The 17,337-nt window shown below is 38.7% G+C and overlaps 1 protein-coding gene across 1 annotated transcript; it reads left to right on the top strand.

The window, feature by feature from the left end:
• Window positions 1-1,068: 1,068 nt before the first annotated feature.
• LOC110057128 (uncharacterized) lies at window positions 1,069-16,650 on the top strand (the record flags this gene model as incomplete). The annotated part of the gene is made up of 20 exons (XM_089272345.1): window positions 1,069-1,132; window positions 1,503-1,536; window positions 1,699-2,162; window positions 4,479-4,501; window positions 5,015-5,264; window positions 5,485-5,781; window positions 5,973-6,088; window positions 6,464-6,528; window positions 6,868-7,013; window positions 7,353-7,643; window positions 8,202-8,323; window positions 8,480-8,633; window positions 9,170-9,280; window positions 9,868-10,046; window positions 10,658-10,780; window positions 11,516-11,586; window positions 13,944-13,984; window positions 14,282-14,378; window positions 14,959-15,058; window positions 15,289-16,650. Coding segments are annotated over 20 exons (2,847 nt in total), but the record flags the coding sequence as incomplete, so codon positions are not given.
• Window positions 16,651-17,337: the final 687 nt, after the last annotated feature.

Here is a 17,337-nt window from a genome sequence, read left to right as displayed (position 1 = left end):
GCCAACGCTTCAACACGCACTTATGCATATTCAATTTTCATATTAATAAAGTACATGACACACCAAAAATAAACCATGTCGTGATTTTATTTCAATTCTGCTTCAATCGCTCACAGAGATCATCAGATTATATTTCGGCTAACGTTCTTTTCCCTTGGTTATCGAACGTGCGACAACAGATCAGATGTGATCTGCATAGCAAAGATAGCTTCTTGTAACGCCAGTGTGGTCCTCAGACAATCTTGGACAGAATAAAATGGAACAATTATCCCCCATCCCCCCCAAAGCAATGATGAAGGCGCGAAGGAGCAAAAGCGCGCCATTTTGGCATCATTGAAATGGGGGGAGGGGTGGTCCAGATGTTCCATTTATTTTGTCCAAGATTGTAGCTTTTTTTGCCTGGCCCTGTGTTTTTCTCACTACATATTACCTTGAAACAAGACTCAGTTTTATTCCAGAAACAATCCAGTTTAGCGATTTTCCACTTGAAAAAGAGCTGAAGGAGCAAATGTCAAAAATGGAGGATGCTATAAACATCGAAGAGCACGAATCTTCTTCCTCAACGCCCCCCACTGCAAGGAATTTTAAAAATTTCGGCCTAAGTAATTCAAAATCGGTGCATTTTTACGACAAAAATAAGAGTTATTTAAGGGGTTTTTGGAGATATTTAGAAAGTTTTGGATGATATTTAGGAAAGTTTTTGAGAATTTCTTGAAAGATATTTAAGCGATTTTGCGTAATATTTGTGGAAAGGTCCACCTTGTTCTCATTACATGATATACTTGCGTGTGTGTTCACCCGGGTGGAAAGTTTGGCACAGACGCGTCAATGCAAACAAAAAGCAAATCGGGATTTAGAAAAGCTTCACCAAGGCCAAATCTGTATTTAGAAAATAAAGAAGTTGATGTTATTATCTATTTTAACGTGTATTAAACAAAATGTTTGTAATAATGTCCATAAGCCTCCTGTAGAAATTTTCTTGAATATCGTTTTAAAAATGACTTCATCATAAGTAATGCTCTTTGTTTCTTTCCGCCAGATTGACTCGCCTGTGTGAGGACCTCTTGACACATTGAAGCAGGTCAAGTTCTTGGCTTTCTTCTTGTCTTGTGCATTAACTTGGCTCATTGCGGTAGGTGACTTTGTTTTTGGAATATTTAGTGAGCATCTAAGAAATACAACACGCATTTGTATAGTTTAATGAACCACACAACTTGGAAAAATGCCGGCAGGAAAACCTGCGGTAGAATGCCATGAATAACATCCCTGTGTTAGCGGAGAGCTGCCAGCCTGCTTATGGCCACTGCTTTCCAAAAAGGTCCAAAGGGCCTTACGTAATGTTTTCAACTTTTACGTTATCCTCTTAGGACACAATAGTGTCCAGATCCTGCTTACAGAAACAAAAGGCCCTGAATAATGTTAGACTTTCAAACTGGCACGAATTTAAAGATGATTCATTTCCACAGCGAACTAATTTTTTCCCGCCTCTGATTTATCACCAGGAAATAACTTTACACAACTGGATGCTAACTCAAGGTGGGTTGTGTGAACGTGTACAAATGTATGGCACATTTAAATGTTCTAAGTAAAAGGTTCTTAACTTTGGTCATTTTTGAAATGTTTACCACTTACAAAGGGTGGCACAAGAGTCGCGTCTTTTCTATTTACTCTTGATGTTTCAGTTTGTTCTTGTTTCAGCTGCGTGCAAGCAATACCCTCAGTAAACGCTTCTGCAAAGAATGCTTCCTGCATATATTACACCTACAACATTAAAGGAGGTTTCTGCGAGGATATAGTTACTAGTTTGTACGTGTTTGGTGATAGTGGTACCTTGAGGTACGGTGAATTCGAGACCAACACATTTCGAAGTTACTTTGATATCTTTGAAATAGCCAATGAGTGCAGACCACTAATGAGAGATTTGTATTGCCGTTATCATTTCCCGCCGTGCGATACTTCACTAGACAAGCCTCGTGCCCGTAAGATTTGTCGCAGAACATGCGAGTATCTGGATCAAGAGCTTTGTAAGAAAGAAATGATTTTAATTAGAGAGGCAGCAAAGAAGGCCCCAGTTTTCGACCGAGATATGATCAACTGCAGCTTATATGACGATGCTAATGGTGGAGATGCTCCTGAATGCTATCAATACTTTCCAATATCAGGTGAGTAGATCTATGTTAAGCATTATGACCGGTTTTCACAAATGCATAGGCATATAGCAACATACGCTGGCATAGAAAGATTTTGAGTTTGAGTCGACTCAAATAATTAACATGGAGTTTCGCATACATGATTCAGACGTCGAAAGTGTAAAGTTCAACAATGGGTTATTTCTTCACGTGCGTAATGAATCTTTCTACGTTTCTCAGAGTTCCACTGTAAAATAACGGGACGTGAACTGACCAAATTCCCCGTATTTAGCAGGTCATGATCGCCCACAGACAATTGGAGTTCAACACTCTCCTTCAGTTAGACATTTTTCATGGAGTTTATTTTTAAACCGATAGATGCACTGACTGCATCTAGATAATTGAAAGAACGTAGAATTGATTCTGAGGTCCTATTTATATGATCTCGTGTAACAGAAACAGCCCTTCCCTTGAGGCAAATTGATCAAGCGTTTATATGAAAAAACGTTGCCCCTGCTAGCCAAGTCAAAGTTGGCCATGCTTGATTATTTAAACTGAGCCCTTATTGGATATTCAAGTGGTTAACTTGAGCGTTTCCAAGTCCAATTTTCACATTTTAAGTAACTTACAAGCCAATAGGCGCTTTCCGTTCGACCAAAACTTCACGAACTTTCCATTCAGTCGACAATGACGACTAATAAATATGACACGAAATTCAAAATTTCCTGAAAATGATAGCACCCACAATAGAAGCTTTTCATGCTTCTCAATTGAAATTGGTCCTGTCCGCCGTCAAGCTCTAGTCGGGTTCTTGTCTTGAGCAAGCCCTTCAGGTTACCTTTTCACTTCTTAGAATAACAACGGCGGATTTGAGATCAGCAACCTTTTTGTGAAACAGACTTTCCCTTATAGAGACAAAAAAGGCTCGTCTTTAATCCCCTTCCACAAACACCGAGAAGAGAGACTTACACATTATGCTGATATTATTTTAAGCATCATAGTAAGGCAAGAGAGTCGAGTATTATGCCAGACAGTAACAGTGACAAAAACTTGCTTACAGGTGGGGTCTGGGCCTTGGACGGACCAATCTATCACTTCCTGGTGGTCTCAACATAAAAAAGACCTTCCAAACTGGGCTTCAGCGTGAGGGAGCTAATTCAACCCTCTTCCGCTTCATCAGAGCAAGTTTTTATCCCTAGAATACTCATTTCGTAATAAGCAAGCCAGAGTATTGGAGGATTACCGTGAGGTGTCACTTATACTTCAATATAACAAGTGTTAAGAGTAAATATTACCTTTTTATGAGGGAATAATGGAGCATAATAGTATCACCTTTCGAACATGTGAGTGAGATTTCTTGAGCATCAAAATTCATCATTATAGTGAAAAATTTGAGCATGTCGTGTGGCATCAAATTTTTATAGGTTCAGTAAAGTTTTGCGATTTTTACGGTTTTTCCACTTTACTCCACTGGCGAAATTATACATACAAACAGCACAAGTAGAATGTTGTTGCCGCCATTTATTAAAACGTCTCTTCCGTTCAGAAGCAAAAAGCTGAAATGAGAAACACAACTTTCAGAAATAAAAGAAGTTAACAAGAAAGAATCGTCTAAGGTACGTCATTGAGAAGAGCATCTACAATTCCACACAAGAGTACAATGTAACTATGATAGTGACACTGATTACTGAATTTCTGTGTCTCACTTCTCGGTTTAATTTTTAAAATGCGAAAATGTTGTCATTTCAACCTATGTTTCAACTAAATGCGAAAATCGCAAAAATTAGTACCCAGCAAGAAAAACAAGTCTTCTACAATCGCAAAAACTAGCTCCCGCAAAATACAAAATATCAGCGATTCGCTGCAAAAATAAACTCCCGCAAGAATTTATAGCCACACGGTAATGTGTTAAACCGTAAGTCTGTAACTTGAGCACATCAGAACCCGCCACGGAAAGAAATCAGATTCTTCGACAAAAATTCGCAGTGTTATATTGGGAGAACTCGAAAAAGCTGTGGAAACACTCGCCTGCGGCTTGTGTTCCCACGATATTTTTCTCTATTCCGAAACGTCCACTAGTGTTTCTATCTAAAATGCGATAGGTTAAAGACGGATTTTGTTTTTCTATTTGTTAAAGGGGCCTAGTCAGCCACACCTTTGTTTAGGTTTACATGCCACAGTTTTGGTTAGTTAAGTACAGTAGAGCGATAAGATATTTCGCTACACCATGCAATATCAATAATTTCGATGGCATCAAAAGTGGCGGAGGCTGACCACGGTCCTTTAATAACTGAATTGCTTCCTTCACAGCAATGAAATATTAACCTTGTTTTCCCCGATTTTCCACAGGTGATGATACAAAAAGCACAGATCTGTCCTTAAGTTTTAATTGTTATATAATTTTTAATTTGAAAGTAATAAAACCCGTAAATATAACATTTGAAATGGACTTCACCTAATCGTGCGTGCGTTAGTTTGAATCGAAATCTCTAGTACGCACTATCTCCATTAAATACAATTTGCTAACTACCTCAATTTTGAAAAAGGAATGCAAAGAACTCTATTCTCAAGACGGAATACTTTTCATACAATTCAAATAGCATGCAATGAATCCTAGCTACATTAGACTAGAACTTCTTAGGCTAGAACTTCTCATTCGATCAATCAATTATAGATCATTGACAATCAATCCATCATTTATTATCAATTAGTAACACAAATAAAAATACACGAATATTCAACGCAATATTCTCCTTATTGACGAAAGTAAATCTGTTCGTTCCGTGTCCCATCCATGGGCAGATCAGAGCTTAAGTTTCTAGATTCATGGTTTGTCGATTAATTTGATTCTATAGCTAATCGCACTAGTACAATTTATTGTAGATTGTTTCTATGGCATTGGTGTTGGGTACCGTGGCAATGTAAACATCACCCGATCTGGTCGTACCTGTCAGGCGTGGAACTCACAATGTCCTCATCGTCATTGGCGTATTCCTCAAGATGTCACAGATAGACATAATGACTTCAACATGTGTCGTAATCCAGATAGCAGTGCCCCAGATGGACCTTGGTGTTATACCACTGACCCTAAAGTTCGATGGGAATATTGCAACGTGTCGAAATGTCCTCCAAGAGGTATATTGACTTCGCTCCTGTCCAGTGATGAATACATTATGATGAGTAAGAACACGAGAGTAACGATGAGTCTACGAGAATATCATAATGAATTTTTTTATAATGGAAGCTATTTTTCATGTGTTGATACCTGTCTCGGCCTGTCGACTGTCGTTAGACCTTAAATAGCATTTGGTAATTTATTAATAAATAAAACTTATGGATACGCTTGTCTCACCAGTTCCTGAAGAGGCCCCTACATTCCTAAGAGGTTATCCTCTCAATTCAACTGCAATCCACATTTCCTGGAATGGCTTGCCTCCATCCCGCCACAAAGAACAACTGCTGGGCTATCGAGTGAGATACAGACGCCTTGGCTCTCCGCTGTATGAAGAAGCAAATACTGCAAGCAACATGACAGAGATTGTTGTTCTCAATCTTGTTGCACAGACGAAGTATGAGATTGAAATAAACGGATTTAACGAAATTGGACATGGGCGAACGAGCAAGATCCTGGTCATAAAAACTTTGTCATATGGTAAGTCGGAAATGATAGCTCTGTTTCACATACATGCAGAGTATCATATTATGTTTTTAAGCCTAACACCTCCTCTCCTCAAGAATTCAATCCCGCCGAGCTCTTTTTTCAGTACTATAACGTCTTCAAGTTCGCCTGTTGATGTTTTCGTACGTGTAATTGCTCTGTCTGTTTCTTTGTTTCATTTCCAGGTGAAATAAGTATTGATGTAAGTCTGCAGTTGGTGATGGATGCAGATTTCAGCAGTGATCTTTTGAACCGAACCAGCAGCAAGTTTGTGACAATGGAAGAGAACATCAAGACTTCGGTACGATAAGCTCGATTCCTAATAAGGAAAGGCTTGTTCGCACGTTTACATGTACATTATTTTTAGAAAAGACCTGTATAAACTGTTGTGCAATGTACATACCGTTTAGTAAGGTTAAATTCCCGTTCATTAACATCAACAACAACACAAGCTATATTACCCGAAAAACTATTGGTTACAACAAAAGATAATTAAAACAGAAAGTAGGAAACTGCTTCAAGGTCCTTGAAATGTGAATAATATCTAAATTTCATATTATAATTTTGAGTCCTCGTCGTACTTGCTTTAGCCCCATGCACAGCCGTTCTTTTTTTTATTTAAAGTAGCAGACTGCTAGATGCACTGAAACTCAAACAGTTTCCTCTTTCTTTGCAGATAAAGCACCACCTCAATAAATCCTCAGTTGTGAAGTTATATGACGTCGAAATTCTGCGGTTCAGGTATGTTCCATTAAATCACCATCAGCGCGGTAGAGTAACACGACACCGTCTCACCATCCGCCAGCCAACTTACTACCACAACCTCTAAACTCTCCAAATAATGATTCTAATCAATCTTTTTGTGTCATTTTTTATCATAAATCCATAATGCAAATATTGGGTGAAGCGTTTACGAATGTCGTTACAGTTTATGCGATAGAACAGTAGGGTGTATTATGCATACGTTCATCACTTGTTTACCAAGTAACTTCAATCTATCAAAGGACAGTGGTTGCAAACCACTATGCCGAGCTACTTCATGTGGCAGTAGCAAGGAAATGGCGTGTTATTTCGTTTTAGTAATGGAAGCGTGAAAGCAGACGTCAGAGTCCTCGCGATTATGAATACAAACACGACCAGCATAGATGAAGCTATTGACCAGTTAATCGACGGACTGGATTCCTCATTGGGGAAAGGACTTAATGTGACTACCTTAATAGTTCTCGGTAAGCAAAAATAATTCAGCAGTGATGCCCTTGAAATGTTTTTTGTAGCAAGACACGTTGCACCCCTAGTACCAAAAAATACTGAGTGACGAAATACTGGTAGATTAACAGGAATAAATTAGAATCACATCTAAGATGAGTAACTATACACTGGAGCCACTCGTGAATCACAAGCTGTCGTCAAGTAGCCAGTATGTTTGCCTTACTCTTTAAATGAAATATGACTTTTGCCATAGTTTGGCGTTTCTGTAAGTGAAAAAGTCTTCTCCATACTAATCTTCCACAATTTCATTGATATTATATTTACTTTATTCTGTGTTTGCTTATTTAAACATTAAGAAAAACCTCCGCCTCCTAAAGACTTGACAGTGATAAATGTACAGACTCGGTACATCGTGTTTGCCTGGGATCAACCAAAACACGGCAGCTTTTACCAGATACACAATTATACCATAGAAAGAAAAACATCAGCCTCCGAGAACTTCACAATAGTGAAGACACAGCCATACGATCAGACAAGAATGACTTTCAAGGATCTAGAACCTTCCACAGAGTACACCATTCGATTATCAAGCAACAACAGATATGGACGGTCGGATGGTATTTTGCTAACCGAAGGAACACTGCCAGGTAGGTGTTATCGCTGTGAAATCGTCTAGTATTACGATAGAAATTTTCCTACAAGACCGGCCTTGTAGGCGACCATCTCTACATATAGCTATGATTACCCTTGCGGTCAGAAGAAGAAGATTCAACTTTTAGTTACCATTCTTGCTCTATGCTACAATCAAGAGCGTGATTGAATGATTGCTTCACCCTCTGAAAAGTAGCCACAAAAAATCAAGGAATGAACCAAAAGTAGCCAAAATTTCGCAGGCAATTTAATGCGAAGAACAGCATCAGCACAATACAAACAAATAAATAAACAGTAAAATGGCCAAGGAAATGTGCTATTATTGTCCAGGCGCGGTGGCTGACACTTGAACTCTTTCAATGACAGGGCTTACCATTAAGGAAGTAAGTAAGTGACTTTATTTAACCAGGGTAGCCCATTCAGTAACGAGGCTGGTATCCATAGGGGCCCTGGGGCTCACGTATACAGTCACATTTACCATTCAAAGCTCAGAATAGTCAAGTATTACCAACAAGACTGTGACGGAACCCTTTATTCAATTTTTCTGTTCGCAGACAGATTCATCAGGAATTTAATCCTGATCATCGTGTTACCTCTGACATTAGCTGCGTTGTTTATCGTGGTTGTTTGCCTCAAGTTCAGACCAACCTGTAAATCGAGTTCTGAGCAAGCTGAGGTCAGTAAACATGGCATACTTATCTTCAGCAAATGTCACAATTAAATATGTACCTCTTGATATTTATTTGTGTTCGCTTAGTTGCTTGTTTATTTTCCATTCAGGTCAAATCGTCACAAAAATTAAATGTCAAGAAAACAAACCTTTTTTTTCTAGATGGAGCTTTGGATGCGCGGAGATTGGGTTGAGATTCGTAGATCAGATATTACACTTAAAGAGAAGTTAGGGGAAGGTGCATTTGGCGAAGCTTACAAAGGTTTGGTACGGATGGATGGAAAATTGAGGGAATGTGCAGTGAAAAAGCTAAAAGGTAAAGATTCTGAACTGTCTATATGTTAGTCACGTAAATGTGCTGGTTACCTCTTGGCAGAACTAAGGACATTAAGTCCCTGTTCTTAAAAACTACTTTACCTAGCGACCTGAGAATAATTACTTCAAAGTTATTTTAAGCTCTCGCAAGCAAAGTAAATGGGGTTTCTTGGCGAAATTTGTCCCAAGATGTAAATAGGGGTGGGGGGCGGGGCGGTTGACACAGGTGTTTGATTATAATACGGTTTGAATGCACAGAAGTCTTCACGGCGTGGTCGGCCGTAATCCTTTTTCACGAGGCCGCGCTATTTGATCACGATACAGCAGAAGAAATGAGACACGAAAAAACAGAGAAAATAAGAGAGGACTAACAGACGGACAATTAAGAATTGCCCCTTGAAGTAGAAATTCTTTACCACGTAGTTCTTCTTTTTTCTTTTCCTTCTCTAAGATTGCACATGTACACACGGTTTACAGCTCGCTTTATTCGACCCTGCAATTAAATAATTTAAACTGAACATTTTTTTTTTACTTCAGCGAATGCTACAGAACTGGAGAGGCGGGACTTACTGAACGAACTTCAAATCATGGTGACAGTTGGTGACCACCCTAACGTCATAAGTCTTATTGGAGCTTGTACAAAGAGTGGTTTGTATAATCAAGTCAGCTCTGCTTGTTAAACGTCAGGAAGAGATACTAATCACACGTCTAGATCTCGGTCCACCTGCTCATGAATAGATCTGAATATACGAAATAACTTAAAAATTATTTTTCGAGCTTCGTCCAGGATTACTTGAAATGATTAACGTAAACTTAGCTTTTGGATGCCATAAGTGCAAGTAGCGGTAGCAGTGGTACATGTAGTAGTAAACTGTACTCCCGAACTTAGTCTTACAATTTTTGCATTTGTTTTCTTCCACTTATTAACTTAACGTGACCAATAAGACAGTCTAACACAGCATCTTTCTGACTTGATTTGGCTGGAAAGTTGTTGTAATATCTTGGTACTTTAGTATACATTGATCATGAATATTGAACTTGGACCATTGCGTACTTGAGTAAGGATTGTGTGGGAGCTTTATCTTGAGCAGCAGAGGTCAACCCTTTCACATGTCGGCTCTCATTATAACTGAGGCAGCCCTAAACCACCTGAGGGTTTTATATAACTACTGTTACTGCATGCTGTTTGTTTTAATGGCGATCTCTAAACATGTTAATGTTTTGATCACAACTAGGGTCAATATTGGTAGTCGTTCGCTTAGCTGAGAATGGTTGCTTGCTGAATCAACTGAAGAAAAACAGAGAAAATCCATACATTAACGTTGAAGAAAAACATGTGAATTTCTCACACACCGACAAAACCAGGATCGCAAGAGATGTAGCCAGTGGAATGGTGCACCTGTCTAGCAAAAAGGTAAATATTTGTTATTCAAAAGTTAAAACACAAAATAAAATTAATAGGAAGAAATGTTGGAGGAGTACCCATGCGGAGTGTAAGTGTAGGTGGCTCATTAGTTATAACAGTTTCCAGTATTTTTCAGCACTTTGCCCTCGTCCTCGTTTTCAGTCGATGCTGCAGTAATAGTACCAAAAAAAGTTCCCAATCATTCAGTGGTAAACAATTTGTGTTGATGACGCAAAAGGGAACCATTACAGTAACAGAAGAAAACTTTAAAAGCAAAACAATTTTAGCTTTATGGGCTTACGATTCAAAACCGACTCTGGCGAGCCTCATTCTTTATGACTGATTTGTGATTCAAATTAGAATGCAATTTTTTGCAAGCTTAGTAAATTTGTGGGAGCGGATTCAGAGCCACCTTAAAGTTTTGGTGTTTCTGAATCCGCGCCAAAAAAAGATAAAAGTTCATGACATGTTGATTAGATTTCGATGACAAAAGCTGTACGCCTCTGAATTCTAACAAACTCCGCATCCAAAACCTTTTACTTTCCTAGTTCGTCGTAATAGAGTGATTAGATTAATTCTAAGACATTTTAGTCTGATAGTTTTCTGTTGTTACTTTGCAGTGTGTTCATCGTGATCTTGCAGCAAGGAATGTGCTTCTTGGCAAGAATAATGTTGCCATGGTTTCTGATTTCGGCTTGTCACGTGATGTGTACGAAAGTGGTGAATACGAGAATACATCCGGGGTATGGAAATATGCTTTTATGATTACAGCCAAACTTTTCGTTCGCGGACATTCTCGGGACCAGAATAAAAGTGTTCATTTTGAAAGGTTGTTTGCTTATAGGAGGTGGCAAACTTACTTAAGTTTCCATAGTTGGCGGAGATACGACTGCACCATTTTCTTTTTTCTAGCTAACTTTGATTCGATAAAATCGATCACATGACAGTGTTATTAAACAAGATAACAAAAATCGTTCAGATCAAATCGCTGAATTTAAAAAAAATGGTCGAGGCAAAGATATCTTTACTTGAAAGTTACTCCAATAAGATTACGTGATGACGTCTAGATTTTTCCCATCTTTGGGGAAGGCTGCACTTTTGATCAGCGGTTTTTGTTGGGAGCGTCATTTTCCAAACCTTTCCAAAGGTCTGTTAAATTATTAAGTTAAAATAACATGGTAATTCGTGCTCGACGAGCTAAAACATTTCATTTATAGCGGCCAAAAGTCTTTCGAATCTATTGTGATTTCTTTTATAAAAAGGTTGCTGTCACTTTTCACTAAAACTGCTGTCACTAAAACCTTCAGGAACGCTAAAGGTTTGAGAGCAAGAAAAATAGCAACTTCAACTACAACTGTATGCAAGGGTGCCTATATTTGTTCACCTCGTTGCAAATTCTAGCCTCAAAATACAACCTGCATTAATTCAGCTTATTCTGTTGAGTTGTTTTAATGCTCTGATCTTTTTTTTCAAACAAGGGAATGTTACCAGTTCGTTGGATGGCTCTTGAGTCACTGGAGGATTACACTTACAACACTACGACAGATGTGTAAGTTGAGCACTGCACGCGCTCAGTGGAGCATGATAGGCCCTTAAGTAATATATCAAATACGTGAGACGGTGTTTCATCGGGATATCCCAACACCGAGAAGAGAGTTGAAAATACAACGCGCAGAGAAGTATTTTTGACGAAGTTCGAGGTGTTTGGATAGCCGATGAAACACTGTCTCAAGTGATTGATATATCTTCTCAATCAAAACAAAATATAAGGGGTTAACGGAGAAGTAAAATCGCCAAAGTCATTGCTAATTAAGACCGGGTATCCAAACCTCCTTCACGGTTATGATTTTCTTTGTTTTAACTTGATGAATTATTAATGAGTTTGAGAATGATGAAGGCAAAGCAGCCCAGCCTATTGCAAACATAAATTCCTAAGCATTAGGAACACCTTTTATAGATAACTTTTATAGATAACTTTTACAGACAACTTTTTCACAGATTTTGAGCTAAAACCTGAGTAACGAACGCCTGACAGAGCCCACTTCAATCAGAGATCCTGGTGAGCCAGAATTAAGAGCCCAATTTGCTTAACAAAAAAGCAAAAAGACAAACCAAAGTTTTCCCATTGTATATAAACGAGCCTGTTGCATTGGCTACTTTTGTCACGCATTGGTGTTGAATTGTTTCTTTCCAAGGTAACTTACGAATAAGTAAAATCAACTACCGCTAGCAAATCCATTTAGTTTTCTCTAGTTACATTTGTGAAGGTGGCCTATTGTACATTATAGCATAGCCTTAACAAAGCGCGCTTTCTGATTGGCTAATGCCCGATTCATTTGCCCGTTGGTTGCACACTGACGTCAGTTTGTTTATTTGTATTTTATCTCGGCAATTTTTTCATCGAATTTACCCCTTTTTAAAACATAATTCCTATTTTTTTTCCTAAAATATGAAAAAATCTAATAATTCTCCCGGAGATGAGGAAGATAATTTCTGTGAGCTACCAAATTTCCAGCTCAAGTTTGTTGCCGGCCCTCCACGTAAGAAATTTGCTGAATTAAGCGAGCAGGAGTTGAATCAGCTGGTTGAACAGATACTCGAAGAAGACCAAGAAAACAGCAAACTGGTCTGTATCAACCTTTCGAGGTTAGTAATGCATAGCGGGAATTTCAGAGAGAATTTTTCAACACTCGAGCGCTACTGACCGCAAATGAGAAATGCGATATGGCGGCGGGTGGGTTGGCGGGCCACGACTTCTCAGTACGGTGACATTTGTACATTCGCCGTTCTCTTTTCGGTCTCTTGACCTTCCTTTGCTTCACACGTGTTTATGAAGAGCACTTTATGGTGAGTTATTCGGGCCCGGCCGTTTGATTAGAACTGTTTGCAAGTAAAGCATGTTGCTTCTTATCACGGATATCATATAATATAAAAGAAAACTCGGACGAAGATAAATATGTCAAACTTTGATATTTTTATCGTCATCCGATTTTTCATCAGCGACTGCCTTAGCTTTACTTCGAGAAAGAGCGCCGTGATTTTCCAGTCGATTCCCGTCGATCTCCTGAGTAGGTGTTCTGTAGCAAGCTTCGCCGAAGGAGTATCTCTAGTCGGCGATCTAGCGTTAGTTCTTTCTACAATCCCGAAGAAGTATTTCTCAACACATTTGCTGGCAACTGAAGACCGCAAGCCGGCGGTCATGTTACGGGCCCCCGTAGGCGATCTATGAGTGGACGGAAGGACTTTTTGTTAAGTTTGCCCACGGGCGTTCTTTCGCTTTCTCTCGCCGCACTTCTCCCCTATCATTTTTTCGCTCGGCGTTTTTCGCGCTGCGCCCCAACTAACTGAACGCCTGGAAGAGGCTAAATCTTCTGCAGTATGATTAAGCTAGAGTAATTTAATACCTTTTGTCAATGGTTGAACCGGGGCTACCGAGTAATTCCTTGCTACTTTTTCCCCTCGCACCCGAAATTATTTTCCTATATAGGTTGTTTTCTAAAATTGTAACCCCACTGAAAAATACTGTATGTTGTGATAAGTTAATAAAGATGGTGAATTTTTAAGCTCGGTAATGAAATGTTGATTAATTCACCTTCACATTTCATTACCGAGCTTAAAAATTCACCATCTTTATTAACTTACCACTACTCACGATGAATTCGATAGCGTTGATCCTAGCAGTATGCAGGACACCTATCATTTATGAACTCAGTTAAATGACCTTGCTCTCCATGAGTTCTCGTAGCTCAGTGGATAGAGCGCGCGCCCGGTGTTCGGGAGGTCATGGGTTCGATTCCTGTCGGGGACTCAGAATTTTTCTTTGTCCCACGCTCGTGCCATGTTGATTAATTCACCTTCACAATACTGTATGTTGTTGTTTATAAAGGCGTTTCCTTTCTTTTGCAGGTGGTCTTTTGGTGTGCTACTGTGGGAAATAGAATCTGAAGGTAAACATGTTCTAAGTAATTATTGTCAAAAGAGTTAATGTTATTATAATCATTGCTATTTATAAACCAAATTTCGTGATAATATCTTTATCTTTTTGGCTCTATTTTGCTCGGAAGTTTGAATAAGCTCGTTCCAATCGGGAGATAAGAAGCAAATATCACGAATTTACGTTGAATAACGCGCCAGTGATAAAGTGCAATTGTACATTTATATCTTAGATACTAGAAAAATATGTAGGGTAAAGAGACCCTCAACTGATTTGTTGCTGACTACGTTACTGTTTGTTTCTTGTTAAGGTAAAATGCCGTATTCCGGTCTTGGAGGGATGGAGGTTGTGGAATTTATTAAGTCAGAAAAACGATTATCAAAACCGGAACGATGCCCAGATGAAATGTAAATAAGATGTTTTTTTGAATAAATAGCTTCTACATGTATGCATAGATTACGACCAGGAAATCTAACAATCCGGTTTATTCAGACACGCTATAGTAGCATGTTGCATTTAATGGCCCTTGTAGTTATTGGATTGATTTGACTCTTTAACGTCTACAACACTCACCTCAACACTTAACAGGTGGAATTGGGGCGAGGCTGCGGACCTATAAGGGCCTGTGTCTCCCCTCTAGTTTGCAGACTAATATTTCTACTGGGCTTAAATTACATAGAAAGCGGCTATCAAATTCCAATTAACAAGGTTGATTTAAATACTTAAATGTCTGTTGTCACTGACTAAAGAAGGGTTGAAAGAAGGTTACAGTATTTCAACCGAAACGTCCAAATCAAGCCTTTTTTAGTCAGTGACAACAAACATTTTGGTATTTTTATCATGGCTGGCTACAACTGCAGTATTTTTAAAAGGCTGATTAACACTAACAATAAATGTGACTATATTTCACTCTGAAATGTTCTTAACTAAGTTCTTCATTCCGTTCAATTGCTTGAACGAATTGAATTTTTGCTGCTATCATGACAGTTACGACATCATGATGTCATGCTGGCGTCCAGACCCCTCAGAGCGGCCTTCATTCGCCGAGCTTGTGACGTCACTGGAGCTTCAGCTGCACAGCAAAGAAGTAAGAAATGAACAGTCTTTTAAACTTGTGCCGAGAAATGATAAAATAGACATAAAGTGAACATATTAATGTAAAGAGAATATATTTATCTTCACTCGATTGGTGGGTTATCACGTTGTAATTCTTGCATTTACCTATATGCAGTACAGTTTTATCGAGTGGCCATCTCGACATCTTTATCAGCCTAGCTGATTTTCATTGTATTACTCTTTTATTTTGTGTTTCATTAGGATTCCTTGGAGGTTAAAAGCAATGAAGTTGAATCTGAAGGAAATATCAATTTGGTAATAGAATTCGATGACCAGAAAGAGGAGAATACTGCTATGTAGATGAGATAACTAATAATGACGGTAAAATTGACACACACGACAGTGAACACAACGTTTTTGGTAACCTTTTTTGGTGACTATAGAGTAAAGGATCTTCACATAATGTAGCATTTCAGCCCAAAACGCTCATTATAAAACGTAGCTAAAGAATGGGCTTCTGAGCTATGGCGCATGCGTAAGGGCGTAGGGCGGGTGGTCTTTTGACGCCATAATTATCTACAGGGTGACTTCATCTCTCCTTCTGGAAGATGACATCATCGGGTGGAAGAGCGTTTGCATAGGGATGTTATGATGTTGATGACAACATTTTCACCGTAGTGTATAGTAAATTCTCCCTTCGGAAAATGACATAGTCGTGGAGAGAAGCTAAAACAGAGAGGACGACTTAGAATAGTTCATCATAAAATGGACCCGTGTCCAGTTTGGCCTATTACTGAGTAGAAAAGGTAGAAACACATTTTAATTAGCAGGGTAATTTCATAACAGAATAAAATATACTTTGCATTTTTCTGCTTGGGAAATACTAATTTTTTAGTCGAAATGGAACTTGTCGGGGTTTGGACCCTAAAGTTGAATTTAGACTTTGAGTAGTCGCTAAGCAAAATAGATATCAATTAATTAGACAATTTGACTAATCAATGTTACGGTTTTAGGATCTCTGTGTCCTCTTATGCCTAAGCCATTGTATAATCCGCTGTTCTCTAAATAGTCTGTACGATTTTCCATGATTTTCTTAACCAAATAATAAATTATTTGCCCAAACTAAAGTTTGTACTTAATGGAAAGAACTATCCTTCTTTAGTTAAAATCTGTTACCTTATGGAATTTCAATGTTCGTGAAAATGACAATGACAATTAATTACCATTATGTGCAAATAACACGTTCATGATAAGGGCGATGTAAGCAAGGTTCGTTTTTCCTCATTATTTTCCGTGTGGCTGCTGATTATCTTTTGAAATCAATGGAAAGGGATCGAATACTGTTGATCACGCTATGGGTTTTGCAAGGGCTAGATAAGTGTCATGGACAGTGAAAGAGACTTGTTGTGTCACGATGACCGAGTTTATAAGCTTAATCATTTAATGAGAACAACCCAAATTCCGGCTAAATCAGTGCAGCTTTGAAATTGAGTGAGCAAGTGGAATTCAGTGCAATTTCAAGGTCACCATGGTAAACGTTACCACTCGCTCTCCTCGACAATGGTCACAGTTAATTGTCACAGCTATTGACAAAAACGAATAAAATTCGTCTCATTTGTCGTATTTCCTTTGAGCCTTACTTCGTGTACTGTAAATTATTTTGTAAAAGGTTCTCCGAGGGTCATTTGAATTCCCCTTTACCGAGAGGTGATTAAATGCTGTAGATAAACAGGAACTAAGAAAAGAGAGGAGAGGAACTGAATGAGACTTCAAGAAAACGATCCGAAATATTGAGCGGGCATTGACCAAAGACGAGCAAATATTTTAACAGAAGCCGTAATGGGCTTGGTTTGGATCAACAGCTAAATATCGTTAGAGTCATTCATGATCATTGATAGCTAAGCATAAAGGGACAAAGAGCTCAATTCAACATGTTGTACAATGACTCGGAGGGAATTTCGGTAAACCGCAAACCACTCCTTCCAGCTTTGTATTTCTGACTTTAACCTTGAGTATGCGATGTTACTGCCCGCTAGCTTCAGACTCATAAATTTGCTGTTCTTGATGTACAGAATTGATTGTTGTACTAAATATCATTTTTCCTAAAGCATTCAGGGTTGCCGATCGAGACAGCAAACCTTCAACATGTTCCCTTTTTCGCGATTGATCGATCTGCCTTTTTTTGTGTGTGTCCATTCCTGTGGAAAGTCGGCACAGCCAATGCAACTACAAAGCAATTCAAGTCTAGAATACCTTCAAAAAAGCTACATTCATTTTAATGAATGAGCTTTGAACAAAGTTTGGAATAAT

Source organism: Orbicella faveolata, unplaced genomic scaffold (genome assembly GCF_042242905.1).
Source record: "Orbicella faveolata isolate gen_17 unplaced genomic scaffold, um_ofav_v1 contig_34, whole genome shotgun sequence".
Lineage (NCBI taxonomy): Eukaryota > Metazoa > Cnidaria > Anthozoa > Scleractinia > Merulinidae > Orbicella > Orbicella faveolata.
Note: the sequence above shows the minus strand (reverse complement) of the source record. Positions and strands in the feature narration are given on the sequence as shown.